General features: G+C 52.7%; 2 protein-coding genes across 3 annotated transcripts in view; both read left to right on the top strand.

Annotated features, from left to right (window-relative positions):
• Nucleotides 1–205: 205 nt before the first annotated feature.
• LOC122374646 (receptor-type guanylate cyclase Gyc76C-like) lies at nt 206–19995 on the top strand (the record flags this gene model as incomplete). The annotated part of the gene is made up of 20 exons (XM_043353519.1): nt 206–313; nt 867–1005; nt 1458–1604; nt 3082–3278; nt 3870–4026; nt 4387–4571; nt 8151–8267; nt 8676–8834; nt 9130–9281; nt 10568–10676; nt 11625–11696; nt 12082–12247; nt 13252–13407; nt 13692–13798; nt 14160–14260; nt 14576–14716; nt 15844–15967; nt 17870–17968; nt 18212–18356; nt 18567–19995. Coding segments are annotated over 20 exons (3570 nt in total), but the record flags the coding sequence as incomplete, so codon positions are not given.
• Nucleotides 17271–21779, top strand: part of LOC122374645 (DENN domain-containing protein 1B-like) — a 22365-nt gene continuing 17856 nt past the window's right edge. The window contains exon 1 of one of the 2 annotated variants that reach the window (XM_043353518.1): nt 17271–17282. The gene's annotated coding sequence lies outside the window, so the exon portion shown is untranslated. Of the gene's footprint in view, nt 17283–21412; nt 21470–21779 lie in introns of those variants that run through there. The other variant, XM_043353517.1, reaches the window with a different exon arrangement.

The following is a 21779-nucleotide window of genomic DNA, read 5'->3' as shown; positions in this document are numbered from 1 at the left end:
AGTAATGCATTCTCTAATTTTCTCATCAGTCACTCACATATACCCACAAACTCCGTACACATTTAGCGCTTCCACTAAATGACTGTGGATCACACCTGACCATAGTGATCTCGCAGTCGGTTATAACAATAACTATAGGTTTAATTATCTTATGCGACCTGTTTCAATCGCATGCTTTCGTTAATTTGCTTTGTTTCTGTTTCAGGTGACGAAATCTGCTGTGGCCCTGCTGAAACACTACAAATGGAATAAATTTTCCATCATCACCACCGAATCATCAACGATAAGCAAAATCGCCGATTCGCTAAAAAAGGTAAGGTGTGATCCCTTTATCATTCTTGTTCTTTCTTGACCAAGTGAAAATGAACGGGTTAAATCGAAGTTACATGAACAAAGTATGGATGACCGACCAGGTCTCGTTTCATAAAGCGAGTCCGTAACTTACGGCAGTTTTTGGTATTTTATTGCAAGTGCATGGGAAGCGATGACGATAGTTTGAATCCGTTTGAATCGTTGAATTTATTTATCTTGCAAGCAAGAACGGAAGGGAGAAGGGGAAATAAATTTATCGCTTCACATGTGCTTGCAATACAAGCCCAAAAATGGCGTAAGTTACGGACTCGCTTTATGAAACGAGGCCCTGGTTGCCGATAACGCGCGGACTGATCTGACCTGACCCGCGCCGACCAAACTTAGTCAGACCTGAATAAATAGCACCGACCCGTCCAGTCTGACCCGGTGTGACCTCAGCTGGCCGATGGGTCCGTCGGGAGTGATCTCATCTGAACCGTATGAGTCACAGACGCGCCCTGACCTGACCTGACCGGACCGTACCCGGTCGGCTGACCGGCCGCTCTGCCCCACAGCTGGCCATCTCGGAGGGGATGACCATCAACCACAAGGTGGTGATTCCCGACTACGACCGGTGCTGCAAGGAGCGCAGCGCCTGCTGCGACCTGCAAATGCTCGCCAACGTCATCAAGGAGACCAAGGATGGCACCCGAGGTGCGTATACGTCGGATGCAGGCCGACCCCAGTTGGCTCTGGTCATTACCACAAGTGACCAAGTGTTCTGAGCGGTTTGCTGGCAGTGCTGAAATAAAACGATGGCAATGTCGGTGCTCCCATACAATGAAGTAAGGTTTCGCGTCGCTTTTGCAACTGATGAATAGTTTTTTCTGGCGGCTAATTTTGGCTGTATGTATAGCTAGTACCTACCTATTCTGAAAGCGTTTAGCCGTATGCTTGCTGTGAAATCATCAGAACATTATAAATGTTGCAATAATGCGTTAGCTGCAGAGGCGCCTTGCGGGGCCTCGGTCTGCTATGTTCGTACATACACACACTCTGTGCTAGAATCTCAGCACTGCGTCAGTCTATACCTGCCGTGCCGTGCTGAGACATACCGCGTCCCGTGCCGATTCTAACAGTACCTCCCCGTGTTCCCTCGCCACCAGTATACGTCTTCTTGGGCACGTCTGAGTCTCTGCAGAACATGCTGACCACCATGTCGATGTTCAACCTCCTCGACGGCACCTACATGGTCATCTACATCGACTTGGACTTTGTCGTCACCAAGTCGAACTCCTTCAAATACATGTGGCGTAGGTAAAACAAACGGTTCCGCGCGGGTACCCGGGCGAATAGTGTGTGCACCGCTCGTGACGCGTTCAAACGATGCTTGCAGCTCAGATCGAGCTATATCAAACCAAGAAAACAGTTTTTGTTTATTTTGCATAATTCATTATTTTATAGTGTTGTCGTGCTTTTATCTTATTCTAGTGAAGCTAGTTAGACAAGCATTATACATACAGCAGCTAAGTAGGGGAGATCCGTGTAAGACGCCCAGGGTCGGTAAGAGGCCCCATCGCTTTTTTTACCAAACCAATAATGTTTTATTTTTTAATGTTCTTGTAAAGCAGAAGCCCTCTTGAAACAACAACTCACGAAACCTGAGGTATCAGGTGCGTCGCAGCGACTTTTGGTAAGCCTGTTTCTGTTTTTGCCCCTTTACTTGCTAGATATATGCATCTTTATCACCCTTATATATCTGAAAAAACAATGGCTATCAAATGCAATCTTATCTCATCGAAATTGTCACATGTTAGCTTCAGAATAGACCATGTTCTGGTGCGCTGCAAATGTCTCATAAACCATAAATATTGTGACGTTAAAACACTGCATTTTTTTAAGAGGCCCTCCCTTCGAGGATTATAAAACGCCCCCCGATAAAAAACGCCCCCGATGCTAAAACGCCTGCACCTGCGGCAGGCGTGGCATTCTTTTTTCAAGGAGTTTGTTTTTGTTTCTTTTTTTCTGTTTCTTTTTCTAGAGGTAATAGGTACAATTTTCGTTGGTCATCAGCGTTTGGTTGTGCTAGTTTTCGCATTGTTCGAGCGCTTTGGAAGTGTTATTGGTTTCGATAACACCGTATTTGCTTAGCTTTTCGAAATAAAAGGCCTTGCAGCTGTGTTCGCAAAACGTCTTTTACAAGTCGACTTGCCTTGTTAAACGCCCGAGGGGGGGGGGCGTCTTACCATACCCATAGTGTAAGAGGCCCTTTTGCAACTTTTTCCAAAATGTTAAAGTTTACGGTTTGTGTACCCCCTAGATTCATTTTGAATGCAAATATGTATGGGAAAATGATGCATGCTCACAGCGCATGCACACGTTAGCTCTTAAATATTATCAGTTGTCTAAAAATAGCAACTGAGCTTAAGGGGGGCCTCCTGCACCACTCTCCCCTATCACATTTCTATTGATTGCACATTAATTTCAGCTGTCTTCCTGGTCGACGCCTGATGAAACACCTATGATAACTCTTTTCAATTTATATGATATATTGTGATTTCTGTTAGCCTCTTTATTGGTGGTAGTTTAATTTCATCGCTTATGAATAACCGCATAGGTTTCCATGAGCCACGCCGATGGTATCCCGATACTCTTCTGTTTTTTCAACGATACATTTTTCAAATTTTCATTTCCTCGCTCATGCGGCTATTCCTTCCTCGACGTTCCCCCCCCCCCCCCAAGTGCCCGCCGCTAACCGTCTGACCGCCCCCTGTGGCCCCGGGCCGACAGCCGCCGACAAGATGTGGGAGCTGGCACACTACTCGGACTACGAGTGCCAGGCGAGCGACGTGAGCCCGCTGCGCAGCCTGCTGGTGGTGATGGCCACGCCGCCGCGCGGCCACGACGCCTTCAGTCGGCTGGTGCGCACCTACAACGAGCGGCCGCCGTTCGACATCACATCGCCCGGCTGGTGGCCGTTCAAAAAGGTGAGGGACGCGGCGCGCCGGCGGCGCGATGTGGCGCACTGGTGGTGAGACGCGACGCGCCGGTGGTGAGAGGCGACGCGCCGGCGGTGAGACCAGACGCACCGGTGAGCAGGGTAGTGGGGTGGGTGATGGAGGGATGTGTGCTGAGGGTAGAGCATTGATAAAGGCTAGGGAATTTATCGCTCAAAGGAACTGGGATTGAGAAGCACATTAGGAAGTCCATACAGCCTTTCGCGAGCGGTTCGGGGAAACGTTGCGTGGTATTTCCCACCTCACTTCGAGCTTCGAACAAGGTGAAGGTACGAAACTAAAACTCTAAAATATTTATTCGTGCTTATTTGAGTTTTACCATGCCGAAATATAATATATATATGCGTCATCGTGGCTAATGCCGGTAACCATTCATCTATCTATATCTGGAGAGCAACGCGCTAGCTGACGATGGGGCGACTGCTCGAATTATGTAACCTGAGGACCAGCTGTGTGCCGTGTCATAGATATCCGTCACCTCCCCTGCCCCAGTGCCTGTCGTGTGACCCTCCCCGCCCCCTCCCCCGGCGCCCCCGTGTGACCCCGCCCCGCTCCTTTCAGCATGTGGGCGTGTACGCGGCCTACCTGTACGACTCTGTGATGATGTACGCGCGCGCGCTGAACCGCACCATCAGCGACAACCCGGGAGTGCCACTCCGACAGATCCTCACCAACGGCTCCGACATTGTGATGCGCATCCGCAACCAGACGTTTCAGAGTGAGTACCACCACCGCCGGCCGGTCGGGTCGCGACAGCCCCGTGATGGCGAGGCTATTGCTGGCGAGTTTTACATTTTTCACGTTTCTTGTTTTTTTTTTTCCAAGGTTATAAGGATGTATAATTCACTTAGCGTATCGATGAAATACTATAAATAGTGCGTGTATCTTCGTATGTGTGTTTTAACGGGTTCGTGGTGCCAGAGTTATCACCGCGTTACCTGCTTCTCACCACCACTAGTTACACGATGCTCGCTTATTACCACCCACATAATCTCGCAGTATTAGTTTCTAACCTCGCATTCTCTGTCTACACCATCTGGTCGTCACCTTCACCAACCACTCTCCGCGCTGCCTGCAGGTGTGATGGGCTCGGTGATCAAGATGGACGACAATGGCGACTCGGAGGGCAACTTCACCGTGCTGGCGCTGCAGTCCGGCTGCGGCCTGCACATCCGCTACGAGAACAGCCACCAGTTCGCGCTCAGCTGCGACGACTGCATGGCGCAAGTCGGCCAATTCTTCCTTACCAACTCGACGCTGCCGGTGAGAGTTGGGGGGCTGCGGGCTGTCCTTACAACGGCGGGCTGCCGGTGAGGCCGGGTTGCGGGCTGTCTTCACAATCACGGTATATTGTGCTGGGCTGTCCGTGACACCAAGCTGTCATTACAACGGTGCACTGGTCCATCCGGCTACTGTTGATGCTACGTTTCACCCTTCTACTCTCATGGTCTATGCCCTCCTAGGCTTGGATGCGCTGTCCTACCACTCCGGTGCACCGGCCACCAGCTAGTTTAGACGCTATTTGGTCATGTTGCCTGCAGTTTTACGCGCACTTATCCGACAAATCTAACATCTCAGCCTTCGTGGGGCGGTTGTTTGGCCTAACGTCATCCAAGATGATCTGCAGCTAAGTCCTCCGATGTCAGCCACTGAAAGTCGCATGAAAAATGTTCCGCACGAGACGCCACGGGTCGGTGGCACGCCAGCGCCGGCAGCTCAGCAGGCTAACCTGTGGAATTCCGAGCTGTGGAGGGTGGAGCTCAGTGGTCCGAGAGTTGTGGCTCGGTGGGGCGAGCTGCGAAACTCAGCGGAGTCAGAGTTTTGGCTGATGGCTCAGAGACGCGGGCTGTGGATCTCATCTCAGTGGTTTGAGTCAGGGGCGTAGGCAGGGGGGGGCACTGGGCAATGGCCCCCCCCCCTCTTGGGCGCCGAAGGCGCCCTTTGCGATTGGAGGGCGCCGAAGGCGCCCTCCAATCGCAAATGCAATTGTGATATAATCGAATCGAAAAACAATCGCGACTGGAGGGCGCCCTCCAATCGCGAATGTGTTTACAGGGAAAATACGGATGGAGGGCGCCCTCGGAGGACGCTCATTCCAAATACGCCCTCCAAATACGGTTGGAGGGCTCCCTCGGGCGCCCTCCAACCACATTTGTAGGCTGTAGCTCTCTAAGCGTAACGGTGGTCGCCTATGTAAGCCTGTCCTGTAAATAAGCGCCCTCTCACCCGAAGGCGCCCTCCTGTAGGTCGCCACCCTGCTACACATTGCCGCCCTTCTGCTGATCGGCGTCCTCATAATTATTGGCGCTCTCCTACCTATTGAGCCCTCATGTGAAATTTTGAAGGCCGCCTTTCTCCCTTTTGGCACCCTCTTGTTCAGTGCCGCCCTCCTACCTATTGGTTCCCTAGTCCTTCCTGTTGAATGTTAATCGGGGCCCTTCTCCTATTGGCGCCCTCGTGTAGATCGCCGCCCTCCTAACCACTGGCACCCTCTGTTGATCACCGCCCTCCTATCCACTGGCACCTTCCTGTTGACCAGCGCCCTCCGCACAGACGCCCTCCTGTTCGTGTCATCCTCTTGAGCAAAGGCGCCCTCCTCACCATTGCCACCCCCATTTTAATCGTCACCCTTCCGCTCATTGGCGACTTCCAGTTGATGACCGCCCTCCCACCTATTGGCGACCTCTTGTTGATCGCCACCCTCCTATTGGTGCTCTCCTGTTCCTCGCCACCCTCTTACCTGGTGGCGCCCTCCTGTTGATTGTTGATCGGCGCCCTCCTACCTATTGGTGCCCTCCTGTTGATCGCTGCCCTTCTATCCATTGGCGCCCTCCTGCTGCTCGCCAACTTCCTACCTATCGGTGCCCTACTGTCGAAACTTGGGATGTTGATCGGGGCTCTTCTACCTATTAGTGCCCTCCTGTGGATCGCAGCCCTTCTACCTATTGGCAATATCCGTTGATCGCTGCCCTCCTATCATTTATTTACTCCTTTGGCATGTTTTTCAACTTAGTCGTTCTATTGCACATAGTTGATGTCTTGCCTGTGAAAACTGCCACAAATGAACGTGCATTCAGCACAATGAATGAAGTATCTATACCTACCAAAACTATCTACGCTCTACGATGCATAAAACACGTCTTTGGTCTTAACGGATTGATCCTACTTTACGTGCATCATGGCATCTATATGGATTACGATTAAATATTGTCAACAGGTTCGGGCGCAACAGCAGGCATCTGAAGTTTCGGTGATTGAAGCTGGTTATGTGGGTACACTGTATGCATCTGTGAGAAGGCTATTAAGGCTGGTCTGAGGTAATTTGGATGATGTTTACGCATCTCGCGCTCCGGTATCAATCCGATACGGTGATCTGGTGCGTAGATATGCCACCGCCAATAAACTTTTATACATCGACACCCATGAGCCAAGCTTTCTGTACAGTTTGTGTGGCAGCGGCCCGACCAAACCTTAGGTATTTTTTACACCTTCAAATTTGGTAAAAGAGCGAGAGGAGCTTTGAACAGTGATCGTATAAAAGGCGTGCCTAAAAAGCGGAGGAAAAGGTTGTTTTCAAAAATTTCGCGCGCCTTCGGCGCAGCATTTCAAGAACACTTGACCTTTTGTGACCTGGAGTATAATGAATACACACGATGCAAAATCAATGCAGCACGACCTATACGAGGTTACGCAAAAAAAAAAAAAACTGGTGGCATGGTAAAAAACGCCTCCCAAACCCCACCCCCACTGAGCGATTTTTTATCTCGCGACCGTATGGCGCCCTCCTTGGGTGAGGTGGCGCCCTCCAAACCCTTGCCCCCCCCCTTCGCGATTTTCTAAATACGCCGCTGGTTTGAGTTGTGACGTCCGGCGGTCAAGACGGCAGGACACTCGGGCCATAAGCCGCCACTCGGTGATGACCATTGCCCGGGCCTCCCGGCTCATTGATGGCACTGGATACGCTGCTATATTTAGCGCTAGCTCTGCAGCTGCGTTCCATCCCAAATTACAGTCCTTCAGTGAGCCGGGCCGGGATGGCTCGGCTGAGCGTGATTTACAACCAACGTACTCCTCGGATGCATAATCATTTATCACTCGTCAGTTGGTCACCACGAGCGTCATCTAGTCTGCCGCGCCCGGCTGGGCGCGCCCTGCATCCAAACCTGGCATCAATCATTGTCGGTCAAACCGGTCAACATGTCAACTTTTCAGAGACTTTTTACAGGATTTTAAGACAAGAACGCGAGGATCTCGTAGGATCAGCCCTTTTTCAAAACGGCGTGCTTATTCAGCCCAATTAGTCAGCCATTTTTGTCGACAACAATGACTCATCGCCATCGTCATTCAGCGCTGTTTTTGCGGCATCAGGTCATGCTCAGCATACGTTAACAGCCATCTGAGACTAGGTTCCACTATCTCCTGATCTCTGCGTACTGGGTACGGAACGACGGCTCTGGTTCTTCTCAAACTGTGTATCTACTATCTACCTCGTGCTGTCCAAGTCCCGAGCACAGATATGTATATCGCATCATATGCCGCGCAGAGTAGGAAATCTCTGAGAGGATTTCATGCAGCTCATGTCACGATATCCTAGCACTATTTGAAATACATTAAAATAAACTCCGGTTTCATGTCTTGTTCAACATTGTTTATATGGTCCCGCGTGGTAGACAAATGTACCCGCTAGTGACTTAATATGTTCGTGTCCAGAATATGTCTGTGATACCAACTCATAGCCCTAACAAGTCGACCAGCTTGGCTTGTCATACTTGTGGCCGGACACGGGTCTGTTCAGGCTGGTGTTTATGATAGCCTGACCCGCCCCTGTGTCTCTATTTTCAGGAGTTTAAGATCGACACGGGGAAGAGTATCCAATGGCTGGGCGGCCTGCCGCCGATTGACGAACCCCACTGCGGCTTTGACGGCACAAAGTGCTATACGCCGGACGATAGCCGGCAGGTGGGTATATATGCACATAGACCCACGCCTCCGTGACATGCTCTATCCCCAGCGCTCTCCCCTCATTTGCACGCACTCTCTCATGTATCTGCAGATACACCCTATACATACACCACTTTGTATGTATATTGTATAGTGGTCTATGCCATATATTATCTGCCCCCACCCACACCACTCGGTAGTAGTTACCTCGTTCTTGACAACCAGAGAATATCGAGTTATTTATTAAATCCTTATTTTATCTCGGCTAATGTCTTGAAGTTGTGTTAAGTACTCCGTCAGTGGGTACTGGGTAGTCAGTGCACTGCCACTAGTTATGTCGTAGCGGCCTGGTTCCGTGCCGCTCTGTGAGTTCCGCTGTGTTGGCTCACTGACCCCCCTGGTGACGGCGTGCCGCTGCCTCGCCAGACAGTGGCCACGGTGCTGGGCTCGGTGCTGCTGGCCGCCATCCTGGTCATGCTGTACGTGTACAGGATGTGGAAGGAGGAGCAGGAGATCCTCGGCCTGCTCTGGAAAATCGCCCCGGAGGCGCTCGACACCGGGCCGCCGCCGCTCAGTGACAGCAAGGTCCGTGCACGAGGAGAGTGTGCAGAGGGAACCAGGGTCATTACTGCTCGGCCGCTTATTTGGGGTCACTACTTCATGTTTGTGTAGCAAAGTCCGTGCCTCAAATATTAAATAAGAGAATTTCATGCACTTTTACATACTGTTTTGTTAATTCGATGCATTCTTTAGTACTGACAAGTACCTAAGCAGATGCCTGTTCGTCTAGCATTATGCCTTTATAGTAGTTGCCCTATGTCGTGCAAATTTGTAGCCCCTTTGGCCTTTTATGTCATCACATAATCGTTTGCGATTTCAGCAAAGCATCACCAGTATAGCGTCGTTCGAGTCCAAGTGTTTTGGCCAGATCTTTACCATGACGGGGCGCTACGACAACAATACTGTGCGCGTGCAGACGCTCAACTTCAGCCGCAAGGCGGACATCTCGCGCCGCATGATGAAAGAGATGCGGTGAGTGGACGGCGGTGGCTCACTCGCCGGCTGTCGATCGACGGGCCATGTTGGGGGACCGGGCTGCCCGTCAGGTATGGCTGATGTGACACTACCGTGGCATGACTGGAAGTATAGGAAAATGACGTCTGGCTACGCCTCTTTAGGGACAAATTGAGTTTTATGGATATAGATGGTGGTATTTAAAACGACTCTTTTAAACACCGCATGTTTTCGGCTCCCGACCAATTTATCCAAGGTACCCATGCTGAAATGGTTTGCCGCGGAAAGCCCTCGACATCGGGTTGATATCACACAAAAAGCTTCTTAAATTACTGACGTTAGAAAAAAGGTTAGTTCACTGCCTTCGATAGCATGGTTATATAACGTTAAGGCAGAAGGAACTCTCCCACACCAGTAGCTGCTGCGGTTGACGGTGGTGATGTCATGTTCTCGTGGTCGGGTGGCCATCACTGAAATACGCTCCCATCTGATGAGTTTTTATCATACGTCGCTGTTTTTGTACTGCCTTTCTCAATATACGACTGGATGGTATAAAATGTCAGCAATCGCTATTAATAGCAACAACCATGACAATTTCAAGTACCAAGAATACTGTTTTTACTTCATGACGTTGCATGGCTCACTTCAGACTGTTCCGTGAACCCACTCAATCGGATTAGTGTTGCCAGTCGGAACTTGACCTTCGGAATTCCGATCTTGTCCAATGTCCAATTCGGAATTGGGTTGGACAAAGGCAGCAGGCTTTGGATTACATTGGACAGTCACTTGCTACACCTCAACATTTTTGTAAAGTAATCGGGTATGTCATTGATTGGCGAATAGAAAGCTCAGCTTTCGATGTGATTAACATTTTTGGGCTGGTTATAGTGCACTTAATGGAAATTAAATGGCAGTGTTGAGTGTAAATAATTGCATAGTTTCCGGATAACTTCGGACAAATGGCTGGCCTGGATATCTTTGGACGGTCAGTCGACGAAAACGTCAGACATTGAGCGGGCATTGAACACACATTTTCTGAAGCTGGCACCATAAACCGGATGCAGCAGCTGATACCCGATGCATAATCGCCACCAAAACAAGCACTGTTTCGGGCGTCCTTCGGTGACTTGTGTCCGGCGGTGGCACCGGGCGCCCACCAGTGACGCTGGGCGCCCTCCAGTGACGCTGGGCGCCCTCCAGTGACGCAGGGCGCCCTCCAGTGACGCAGGGCGCCTCGAGTGACGCTGGGTGCTCTCGAACTATACCAGGCCTCCGTCGTTGACTTGTGTCCGCCCCTCCGCCAGCACGATGTGGGAGCTGCGGCACCAGAACGTGAACCCGTTCCTGGGTGCCGTGGTGGAGCCGACCTGTATCCGGATCGTCACAGAGTACTGCACCCGCGGCAGCCTGCCGGTCAGTGATACCCTCCCTCCCCCCCCCTCCCCCACACGCACACATACCCGCGGCAGCCTGCCGGTCAGTGATACCTCCCCCCCCACACACACACATACCCGCGGCAGCCTGCCGGTCAGTGATATCCCCCCCCCCCACACACACATACCCGCGGCAGCCTGCCGGTCAGTGATACCCCCCCACACACACATACCCGCGGCAGCCTGCCGGTCAGTGCTATCCCCCCGCTGTCCCCCCCCCCCCCACACACACATACCCGCGGCAGCGCTGCCGGTCAGTGATACCTCCCCCCCCACACACACACATACCCGCGGCAGCCTGCCGGTCAGTGATACCTCCCCCCCCCACACACACACACATACCGCGGCAGCCTGCCGGTCAGTGATACCTCCCCCCCCCCCCACACACCACATACCCGCGGCAGCCTGCCGGTCAGTGATACCCCCCCCACACACACACATACCCGCGGCAGCCTGCCGGTCAGTGATACCCTCCCTCCCGCTGCCCCTCCCTCCCGCACACACATACCCGCGGCAGCCTGCCGGTCAGTGGTACCCCCCCCCCCCCACACACACACACCCTCCCCCAGACACGCCCACGCTACAACAAAAATCGGTCATGGAACGTCCTCTACGTAGCCGGTGTGTAGCTGTTTTTTTTTTCTATACCTATATATTTCGGCTAATTTGTCATCGTCGATCGACTTCAAGTTTTCTTTGCATGTTATGTGATTTTCTGTGATAGCATCTGATCGGAACAAGAATGGTCCGTGAACGGCAAAGTATTCAATCGTGAGATTTCATGACCAATCTAGTTACGACGCCTGTCGCGTTGTTTATAACAGGGGCGTTGCCCGCTCCACGATACCGTGGAGCCCCTGAGGGGGCGAGTTTCCAGCGCCCCTTGCCTCCGGGGACCGCTGTCTGATGCCCTATCCGTCCGTTACAGGACATTCTGGAGGGTGGGGAGCTCACATTGGAGTACATGTTCATCGCCGAGCTTATTCGAGATCTTGTGAAGGTGAGCAGTGTGTACTGTTTCTTCGCGATTGCCGTGATCGTGGATTCGTGACCGAATGTTAAAATTAAAAATTTGATACCAAACAGAGTCATGAAAGAATCGCACTGTGCACAACGGAAACGAAGTGCAAACGAGCGCTGTGGAAAGTCATGTCGCGGAAAGTTACCATTTTCAGAATTGGACAATGCCTATTGGGGCCAGAGACAGGTGGTTGGCTGAGCTATAAATAGCCCGGCCTTTCTGCTGGGTGCGCCGTAAACAATCCCCTGCTCGGTGGTGACGGGACTGGCCTTGGACGGCCGGTCAGCGCGGCTGGTGTGACGCCGTTTATAGCTGCGCCTGTTTTAACTCGATGTCCGGCCGGGCGCCGCTGCGGCCGTTGCAGGGAATGCTTTATTTGCACAACTCTGCCCTGCTGGTGCACGGCAATCTCAAGTCGTCCAACTGTGTGGTCACCTCGCGCTGGGTACTCAAAGTCACCGACTTCGGGATGCGCGACCTGCGCGCGGCGGCCGACCTGGACAGCCAGTCCAACTACCAGTACTACAAGAGTGAGTCGCGCCCGCAAACACAGCCCGCACACTGGCGAAAAAAGACCCAATTCACCAACCTATACTAATCCACAAACACTGACCGAAACCGTCCGGACTCCGGATACACTGACGCGGGGTGTGCGCTTATGGGCTCTGACGCAAACTGTCCGGATCCTTTGACGTAAAATGCCCTCACGCACGGATTAACGAGTGTGTAGCTTTCCTCTGACGCTCTTGTTTCGTTACATCCGAGGATCATCTGCGATGAGCGTCACGGTCTGTCACGTCACACACTTTGCGTATTGTGCCGACGTGGCCGACGTCACAGCAGACGTCCACACACGTCACAGCAGACCTATGGGTGTCGACTGGTGCGGACTTTATATCGTGCGGGCTTCGGGAAAGACGGGATTATCCCTAATTCTTGTTACTTGACAGTCACAGAGTGCAATTGATCTAAGCTACTTCGGGATACATTCCCTTGGTAGGCATTAAAGGAAACAGTCCACTTTCCTGAAATCAGTATTTTGCTATTGATTTATGATTTTTTATGCTCAAAATAATCATGAAATAAAATAAAACCTTTTTGTAAAAACAATTATTTTCTATATTTCAATATAGGACGAACTATATTCTATGTAAAATAATGTTTGACGCGGAAGCTTATTACGCATTGACCAATCATATTGCGTAGCTCAAACCTACGCATACTGCATTGGCTGTAAGCAGCACGCTGATTGGCTGACGATGACGTGGCTGCATTCCTGTGCAAGGCACGCATTCCTCTACAAGGCACTCTTTTCGGAACGAGAAATGGAATATCTTCGTCTAGGGTGATCGTTGAGCCGTAAAAGCTCCTGATTTGTGCTAGTCTCAGCTCAAGCTACGAAACTGCTATTCCAGCTCAAAACCCCATGTTAAAAGTGAACTATTTCCTTTAAGCAAATATGCATGCATTGTCTGACGTCCCCACCACCACCGACCGTCCCCCGTTTAACGTTTAGCCGGTTTGTGTATGACAGGTCAGCTGTGGAAGAGTCCCGAGCAGCTGAGGGCCCCACAGACGCCGTGCAGTCGCGCTGATGACGTGTACGCGTTCGGCATCATCCTGCACGAGATAATGTGCCGGGACGGACCGTTCGGCGGAGTCGACGGTCCTCCGAGCTTCGAGCCGAAACGTGAGTGGGCGGGGGATGATTGAACGGGGATGAGACCACATACGGGATGGAGAGTTGTGACCGGTATAAAACAGCCCTGAGAGAACACCCAACAGGCAACCGAACTTGGCATGCTCATTATGCGTACATTTTCCACCACATGCTGAAACTCTCGGCGCTTTGTCACCGACCGTCGCGTGATGCCTCCTGTCGCTGTTTAAGCTGACCGAGCTGTCGACTGTGTGCTCGTTCGACGGGGTGACTGTGTGCTCGTTCGGCGCGCTGACTTTGTGCTCGTTCGGCAGAGATCGTCGGCCTGGTGAAGCAGGTGCCGGCGCCGGGTCAGGAGCCGTTCCGGCCGCCGCTCAACTGCCTCCACCCGCCGCCGGACATGCCACCAGAGTCGGAGCGGGTGAGTGGGCGCTCCGGCCTGTCCACAGGACAGTAATTACAGCCCGACCAGTGTCCACTATACAGCCGTCTGCCGCCGGCCGAGCTGGGCCGATAAGCGTGGTTCGAACTTCGAATGGAGCCTTGATAACTGAGAGTGAGCAATGCCAAATGTGTTTTCGTAATTTTTTCAGCTACGGCCTGATTTACAATTACAACTTTGTATAACGGTACAACCAATCCACGTCAGGCTAGAAACCAAAAAGCGATTGCTAGGTAGCGTTCCCAATAACATCCCCTGCTCCGTTTCCACTCTGAGTCCGACCTGGGCGACTCTGTGTGAGTGCCGGCCGGCGCTGACAGTATATGTCTGTGCCCCCCAGCTGGTGGTCGACTGCATGCAGCAGTGCTGGCAAGAATCAGAAGCCTCCCGGCCCGGATTTCTGGAGATTAAGAAACTGCTGCAGCCGCTGCGCGCCGGCCTGTGAGTACCCCCGCTGAGCTGTCACCCGCCACAGATTTAGTGGCCGCGTCCACCGGCACATCCGGCCGGACGCGGCGCTAAGGGCGTCCTGTCGTGCACATGTCAGCTGGATCATGTCGAGTCGTCACGATGAATGCTTGCCCAACGGATATACGCCCGAATATGTCGCATCGGTTATTCGCGCCGATAACGTGTGTTAAAAATGGGATGCCATGTACAGTTTCTTGCAGTTGGACATGATCATCATTAGTTTTCAGTAATGATCGTACGATAAGTGTCACGGCTACTGACGTTGTGTGTGTAACTGTCCGGCAGCTCCACCAACCTCGTCAACCAGATGATGGAGAAGATGGAGAAGTACGCCAACAACCTGGAGGATCTAGTCAGAGAGCGGACGCAGTTGCTGAACGAGGAGAAACAGAAGACGGAGGCGCTGCTGTACCGCATGCTGCCCGAGTAGGTCCCGATGGCGGACTCTGTCTGCCGCGCGTCCCCCTGTTTCTTTCTTCACTCCATCTCCGTTCAAACTCCGTACCTCAATCTTTTCCCTCCTTTAGTCTCTTCCGGTACACGATAACGCTTTCCCGATGCCCTTTGCAGCCTCTATTTTCGGCTCACTACATGAGCGCCATATACTTTTTGACGGGCGCTGGACGAAGGTACGGCCGATACCCGTATCGCCGCCCGACGTCACAGGTCCCCGGCAGCGGCCGCTCAGTCGCCTGCCCACGTGTCATCAGACCAGTACGATGCCTATCACCCCCCGAACGCTAATATGCTCTCCGCATTTTCCTCCTGTTGACGTTGTCCGGCCGATTTTATGACAGTGCCATCCATGCCCGTTACGATTGCCGGTCGTATTGGAAAAACATTGCCGATAGTGCGATAGCGTTTTTATCGTGCTCTATATGGCCCATGACGGCGGCGCAGGAGAATGTCGCACAACTTGCCAGCGCCGTGGCCGGCATGTGACCGGCGGCTGATCGACGAGAACATTCTGTGTGTTTAGAATCCTTTCGTTTCGTAACATCATCTGTTTTATTCGAGCTGGGATGGGAAAGTTATCATTAAACGGAAGTGAAGTGCCAGTTCCACGGGCTCTTCTGCAGGCCTTGCTACTTATATCGATACTAAGCCTTATGTTTCCCGACAGAGTTACATTATTTTCTCTGTGGCTCTGTCTCCAAGCTTCAGTTCTAACTCTGAGATTCCACCCAGCCAATTCGCGGTCTGTGACCACGCAGGTCTGTGACGCATTATTCCCTGGGGGACAGTCAGCTCTATCATGCCACTTTTCCACTCTGCACTCAGGTCACACAATTCTGTCCTAACCACTAACCAGTAACATCTTACCCTGCCAATCGTCCAGGTCGTCCTGTGGACTCACAAGCAAACTCATTCAGACTTGTGACCTATTTGTAGACTGCAGTGCACTATGCATGATGTAACCAGATGACCAGTCCTGTGACGTCGAATTGAATAGCCATGCGACTTCTGACCTCTCACACGCCGTCCAGCCGGGTAACCCGTGGCCTCCGACCCACCTTTGTAGCCCGTTGACCTCAGCTGACCGATGCCGGCAGGTCGGTGGCGTCGGACCTGACACGGGGCATCCCCGTCCAGCCGGAGACGTTCGACTCGGTCACCATCTACTTCAGCGACATCGTCGGCTTCACCAGGATCTCGGCCGAGAGCAAACCGCTCCAGGTCAGAGGCGCAGCGATGGCCGTCGAGACTGAGAGGGACGGAGAGAGGGGAGGGGGCTGTGGAGAGACAGAGGAATGGAGGAGGGAATCGTTGACTTAACCCGCGCCCTGGTGGGGTCTGTTTATAACGCGACCTGGTGGGGGGGGGGGGGGCTATTTTTTGCCCCCCCTCGTATCTCCGAAACTACTGGACGGATCCGCAAAATTCAAACGGCGTTCGAAAGGCCTGTCAAATTTGTCGAGGAAAACCAAATTTCATTGACCTCGGGGTCACCGATGACGTCACAGGTCAGGTCAAAGATGAAATGTTTCACCGTTCACGGGTCTTCTAGGGAATGCGCTATAACACCGAGGAAAACGCATTTTGTCGAGAATCAGCGATAGGGCGTCAGTTGCCTAGTAGATATATTACTATTAGAGGTCACTGACAATACCAGGTCAGGTCACAGGTCAGGTCACCAAGGGTCACAGGTCAGGTCACATGAGCCCAACTTTACTAAGGTTGTGTGATGCATGTTTTATGGCCAATTTTTCATTTCCAACTCAATGGTATTGGTTATAAGACTATCAGGTACGGCTTAGGTCACTTTCTGGTGAAGTTCAGGTCAAGGTCAGGTCAAGGTCAGGCCAAAAAAGGTCAAACTTTAAAGTTGATAGTTTTGCATTAAATGGGTATTGATTCGATGCAGCTCGTCACGGGGAGTCTAATGGTGGTCTTTGTTTTGCGCTACGGGGTCTAGAATTGCTAAAAATTGAGTTTGAAAATTTGACGTCATCAATTTTGAACAGTTTTTTCGCTATAACTTCGCCAAAAAAAGAGGTATCGATCTCAAATTTGGTATGTGGATGGAAGGCGGTAAGCACTATCACATATATTCCGGTTTTTGCGAAATTCAAAAAAGTTTTTGGATTTTTCGATTATTTTATGCAAAAAATTTATTTTTTGATTTTTGGGGGTCAAAATCCAAAAATTTCAAAAATCCGAGATAGCAGTTTTGTAGCCCTGTTGATTCTACAGCTTTTATGTCTTTATCATTTTTCTGTATTTGCAAAGCTATAGGCCTGACAGCTCTTCCCGCGAAACCCTTTTTTGGGTCGAAAACGGCAGAACATGACGTCACTCTGACGTCATTTCCGGCCAACCTATCATAGCCTTTGGAAAAATTTTTGGTCACAATGTGTAAAATTGATGTCCGGGAGGGTACTGAAAGTTTGGTGACGATCGGCGCAGCGGTTCTGGAGATATATCAAAAGTCTGGAGGGGGGGGGGCAAAAAATAGCCCCCCCCACCAGGGCGCGGGTTAAATGAAGTCGCAGTTGCAGCCTTTTAGTTGGCTGAAATGCCATATTTTCAATTTGATTGAACGAGTACCGTACCATTTTCATTTGTCATGTGAAAATTATTTACCTCTCCAACCAGTCGGCTTCTTGTAATGGTACGTACACTAATTTGATGACGTAGCGCTCAGTAACCGAAGTGCGAACTGCGAAGTGCGTGCTGCATATGATTTATGGGCGGACCTGTAACGTACCACGCAGCGCACATGGCCCTTATGTTTGTTTGCTTTGTTAGGTTGGGCCAGTCCGGTCTGACGAAACCATTTCAGGGCCGGAAGGATGATAGGAATTAGGCCGGGGAGACATTGGTCTGGGCGAGCGCCCTGGTGAGTCGCTGGGGCTGAGCCCGTCCAGACGACAGGCCGACCAGCCCCCCCCCCCCCCCCAAGCATTCACTGCACCCGGCTACAGATGTGTTCCGATGGAGCTACCCGCATGGGACAAAGTTGCCCGTCCAGCCCGAATCAGGGGGTTGAGGCGTGGAGGAGAAGGCTTTGACTGTTCTGAGGGTGGAAACGACGGAGCGATGCGGCCCTTCTGACGGTCCTCGCTTGGCCTGTTACAGGTGGTGGAACTTTTGAACGACCTGTACACCGTCTTTGACCGCATCATCCGAAGTTACGACGTCTACAAAGTGGAAACGATCGGCGACGCGTATATGGTGGTGAGTGACCGGCAATAGGAGCAAATGATGATACACCGTTTAGTTCGAATCAGCAACATTCACTTGTGTAAACTCTTAAAGAAAAACGCGTATGACGATAATTAGCCAGCTACTGGCGAAAACGGTGTCTTCGAAGGCGTGTAGGTAAATGGAGTGTAGCCACCATGGATGCAATGCAAGATCGCCAGACACCAGCACCCCCAGCGGACACACCTAAACCAATGTTTCCATCCCGACCACCAGGTGTCGGGCGTTCCGAAGCCGAACGGAATCCAGCACGCGGGCGAGATCGCCTCCATGGCGCTGAGTCTGCTGGACGCCATCCGACAGCACAAGATCCAGCACCGGCCTGGCGAGCAGCTCAAACTGCGTATCGGCATACACACAGGTAGGAAGATCTCAGTGGTCAGGAGTGGCTGGGGTGGGACTGGGCGGTATGAGGTTGAAAAGGATTAGGGAGGGGTTAGGGAGGTTGGGGCTGCGTTAGCGTGTTTATCTCCTGTGGCCGCCGGTTCGATGTGTTCTAGAGTTAAAATTCGTGACCTTCGTGACACGTGTGACGTGACTGTGACGCGATCTTGTTGTGCGGCGCCCTCAGGTCAGGTGGTGGCCGGCGTGGTGGGTCTGACCATGCCGCGCTACTGCCTGTTCGGAGACACGGTCAACACGGCCTCCCGGATCGAGTCGACCGGCGAGCCGCTGCGCATCCACATCTCGGACCAGTGCCAGCGCACGCTGACCCAGCTGGGCGGCTACCAGACGGTGCCGCGCGGTCCCGTCCACATGAAGGGCAAGGGGCTGGTGGAGACGCACTGGCTGGTTGGGTCGGATCACAAACGGCCGCCGCCGCTCGACCAGCCGGCGCAGGCGCCGCTCTTCTCTCGCGCGGCCACTGTGCGCCGTCACGAGCCGTCGCACGCGGCCGCCAGCCGGCTCAGTCTGGCTAGCGTGCGGACGCGCGGCTCGGCGGCCAGCCGCGAGCCGAGCCGGCCGGCCAGCCGGGCCGAGAGCCCGCCGCGCCGCCGGCTGGCCGTGCCGCGCCTCTGCCAGCGGCCCGCCTCACTGCCGGCCGTCCGCGAGTCGCGCAGCCTGGACAACTTTCCACGCGCGCTGCGGCTGCCGGCGCGGCCGGTGGCGCGCCGGCGCGACTCGCGCTCGGTGGCCGACTGTCGCGAGCTGCTGGCGCGCGAACAGGAGACGGGCGCCGGCGGCGGCGAGAGCGCCGAGCCCATGCTGAGCTGTCGCCTGCTGCGGTCGCGGCTGGAGGAGCAGCTGGAGCCGGCCGGCGCCGAGCGTGTGTCGGAGGACGAGGACGGCCGGCCGGAGCCGGAGCCGGCCGAGCTCGGCCCGCCGCCGGAGCCGGAGGAGCACGACCACGGAGAGCAGGAGCGGGGCCCCGAGCGGGCCGACGAGCTGGCCGAGGTGGCGGCGCCGCCGCTGGCAGACGCGCCGCCCGCCTGGGACTGCATCAAAGACTGGTTCCGACGCTTCTTCAGCCGGCACAGGCTTGAGCCGAGCATCCCTCTCAACGGAAAGCTCAAACACAACGGCTACAGCCTGCACTCGAGCCACGACACGGTGGTGTGACGGCGGCCACGGCGGCACGGGCAGACCCATGTGATAGCTGCGCTGCCGGTCGGGCCGGGCGCGGCGCCGCCGGCCGGTGCATCGTTGACGCGTGTATGAGGCTGTGGTAGAGCTGAGCTGGTGAGGCGCCGCCGGATGTGACCACTCAGCCCAGTTGTTTGTTAACGCGCAGAGCCGCGGTTGGTGGCGTTGAGTTACGTTGGCAAGCAGAGTTGGAGACGAGTGAAGGTCGGTGTTGATCCCGAAAGTGCCATGTTGTTCATTAAGAGAAAGCGGTCAGCTTGCCAATGTAGCACATATCTCATCAAACAGTTTGCCATAGACTTATATTATTTCTGATGCATCTTTATGCGTGCATAGTGAATGAATATTCATGATGAAGTGTATTTGTATGTTTGTGATAAATGCTATATAATATAATCAGGGTTGAGCTCGAGAAATTTGTGCACTTCTTTATGCGCCATAGTTGGACACGATATGAGCGTTGAGCATCGAGCTATATTGTGAGCTGTACCAAGTTTTGCGCCATTGAGCTATAGGGAAGGCCCCTTCCGTCCCGATTTTTGTTTTTTGTTTGTTGGGTTAGGCCATTTCGGTCCATTGAGACCATTTCAGAGCCGGGAGGATGATAGGATATAGGGGGAGACATTGGTCTGGGCAGGCACCCTAGTGAGTCGCCGGGGCTGAGCCCGTCCAGAGGATAGGCCACCCAGCCCCAAGGCACTCACTGCACCCGGCTACGGGGTGCGCTCCCTCGGGAGCAGCGGTGCCGCTCCAAGGGAGCAGCCCGCATGAGATAAAGTTGCCTGTCCAGCCCGGAGGGGGTTTGCGGCGTGGAGGAGAAGGATTTCAGTATCCTGAGGATAGAAGCACGGAACGGTGTCCGTCCCGAATATCAGTTACTAGCGCATGTCCGTCAATCTAAGACTGATATTTGCGAATCTGCTGCGGTAGCGGGTTCGTCGAACGTCTGTCTACCAGCAGGGCAGTCTGACATGCCCACCCAATTAGATACTAGTCACCCAGCCCGCTGATACTCACTGCACCCGACCCGGCTACGGGCGCCCTCTTATGAGAGCTTCTCGGTGCCCATCCAGCCCGGAGCCTAGGGGGTTGAGGCTTTGTCTGTTTTGTTGGGTTGGGCCCTTTCGGTCAGACGAGACCAGTTCAGGCCTGGAATGATGATAGGAATAGGAGGGGGAAGACATTAGTCTGGGCGGGCACCCTAGAGAGTCGCCGGGACCGTCCAATTGGACAGGCCGACCAGCCCCCCAAGCACTCAGCCTTGCTACACTCAGTGTGCTACAGCCTTGTGCTACAGGTTATATAGCCTTGGCTACAGCTCCCTTAGGAGCTGTGGTGCGCAGTGCGCTCCAATGACAGCCGCCCGCATGGGATAAAGTTGCCTGCCCAGCCCGGAGCAGGGGAAAGAGACGAAGAGGAGAAGGAGTAAGAGCCATGTGTTGCCAATGCCATGGTAACTGATCAACGCCTACTATTGAGAAATATTGAACACATTATTCGTATCAAATGCGCGGTAAATGTAGCGCCGTTCAGATACCAAATCGGCTAGATATGGGCTAGAGACCTTGGCTTACATTTTCTAGCCAACGTTTGTTTTAAAAAATACTTATAATTGAATTGAGCAGTTCGAGCTGTTTTTAATAATAGAGGTCTCGCAATTGTAATAAAATAATGTTTGGAAATATGAAATCATTTTTTTATTTGCGAAAAATCGTCGCTCAGAAAAAAAAAATCATTTTATTTTTGCGCTGCTTGGCGAAAAAATACAAACTTGGCGGAAAATTCTAGAGCTCGCCAAGGCCTGGGAATTTGGAAGCATAAAAATAAACAAACGAGTGGAGTTTCTCAGTTGTGGTCGTGGGTTGTGGTCGTGTGTTGTCGCTCGTGAAGGGGGGACATGCCTAAGAGCTGGACTTTTTGCACGCGTTCCCCGCAAGGGGGCGCCACTGAGGAAGCACCCTCTGACGTCACGATAAAACTGCGCGCACTGTGCGCACGGTTCTGTAAGCAAGTAATATAGTGGTGGTTTCATGGTGGAAATTGGAACAAGTATTTTGACGTTGTAAAATTCCAAGCCGTTTTTGTGAAATTAATTGGTAAATGCATTTCAAAAGTATTTATTTAAAGTGAGAAAGGAAAAAAATTAGACGAACATGGATATTTTTGTTCCAATAGCTTATTATGTGAGACATTATCGGTA

The sequence above is a fragment of the Amphibalanus amphitrite genome, unplaced genomic scaffold (assembly GCF_019059575.1).
Source record: "Amphibalanus amphitrite isolate SeventyFive unplaced genomic scaffold, NRLGWU_Aamphi_draft 001687F_arrow, whole genome shotgun sequence".
In the NCBI taxonomy this organism is placed as follows: domain Eukaryota; kingdom Metazoa; phylum Arthropoda; class Thecostraca; order Balanomorpha; family Balanidae; genus Amphibalanus; species Amphibalanus amphitrite.
This window is presented reverse-complemented; position numbering and strand designations above follow the sequence as displayed.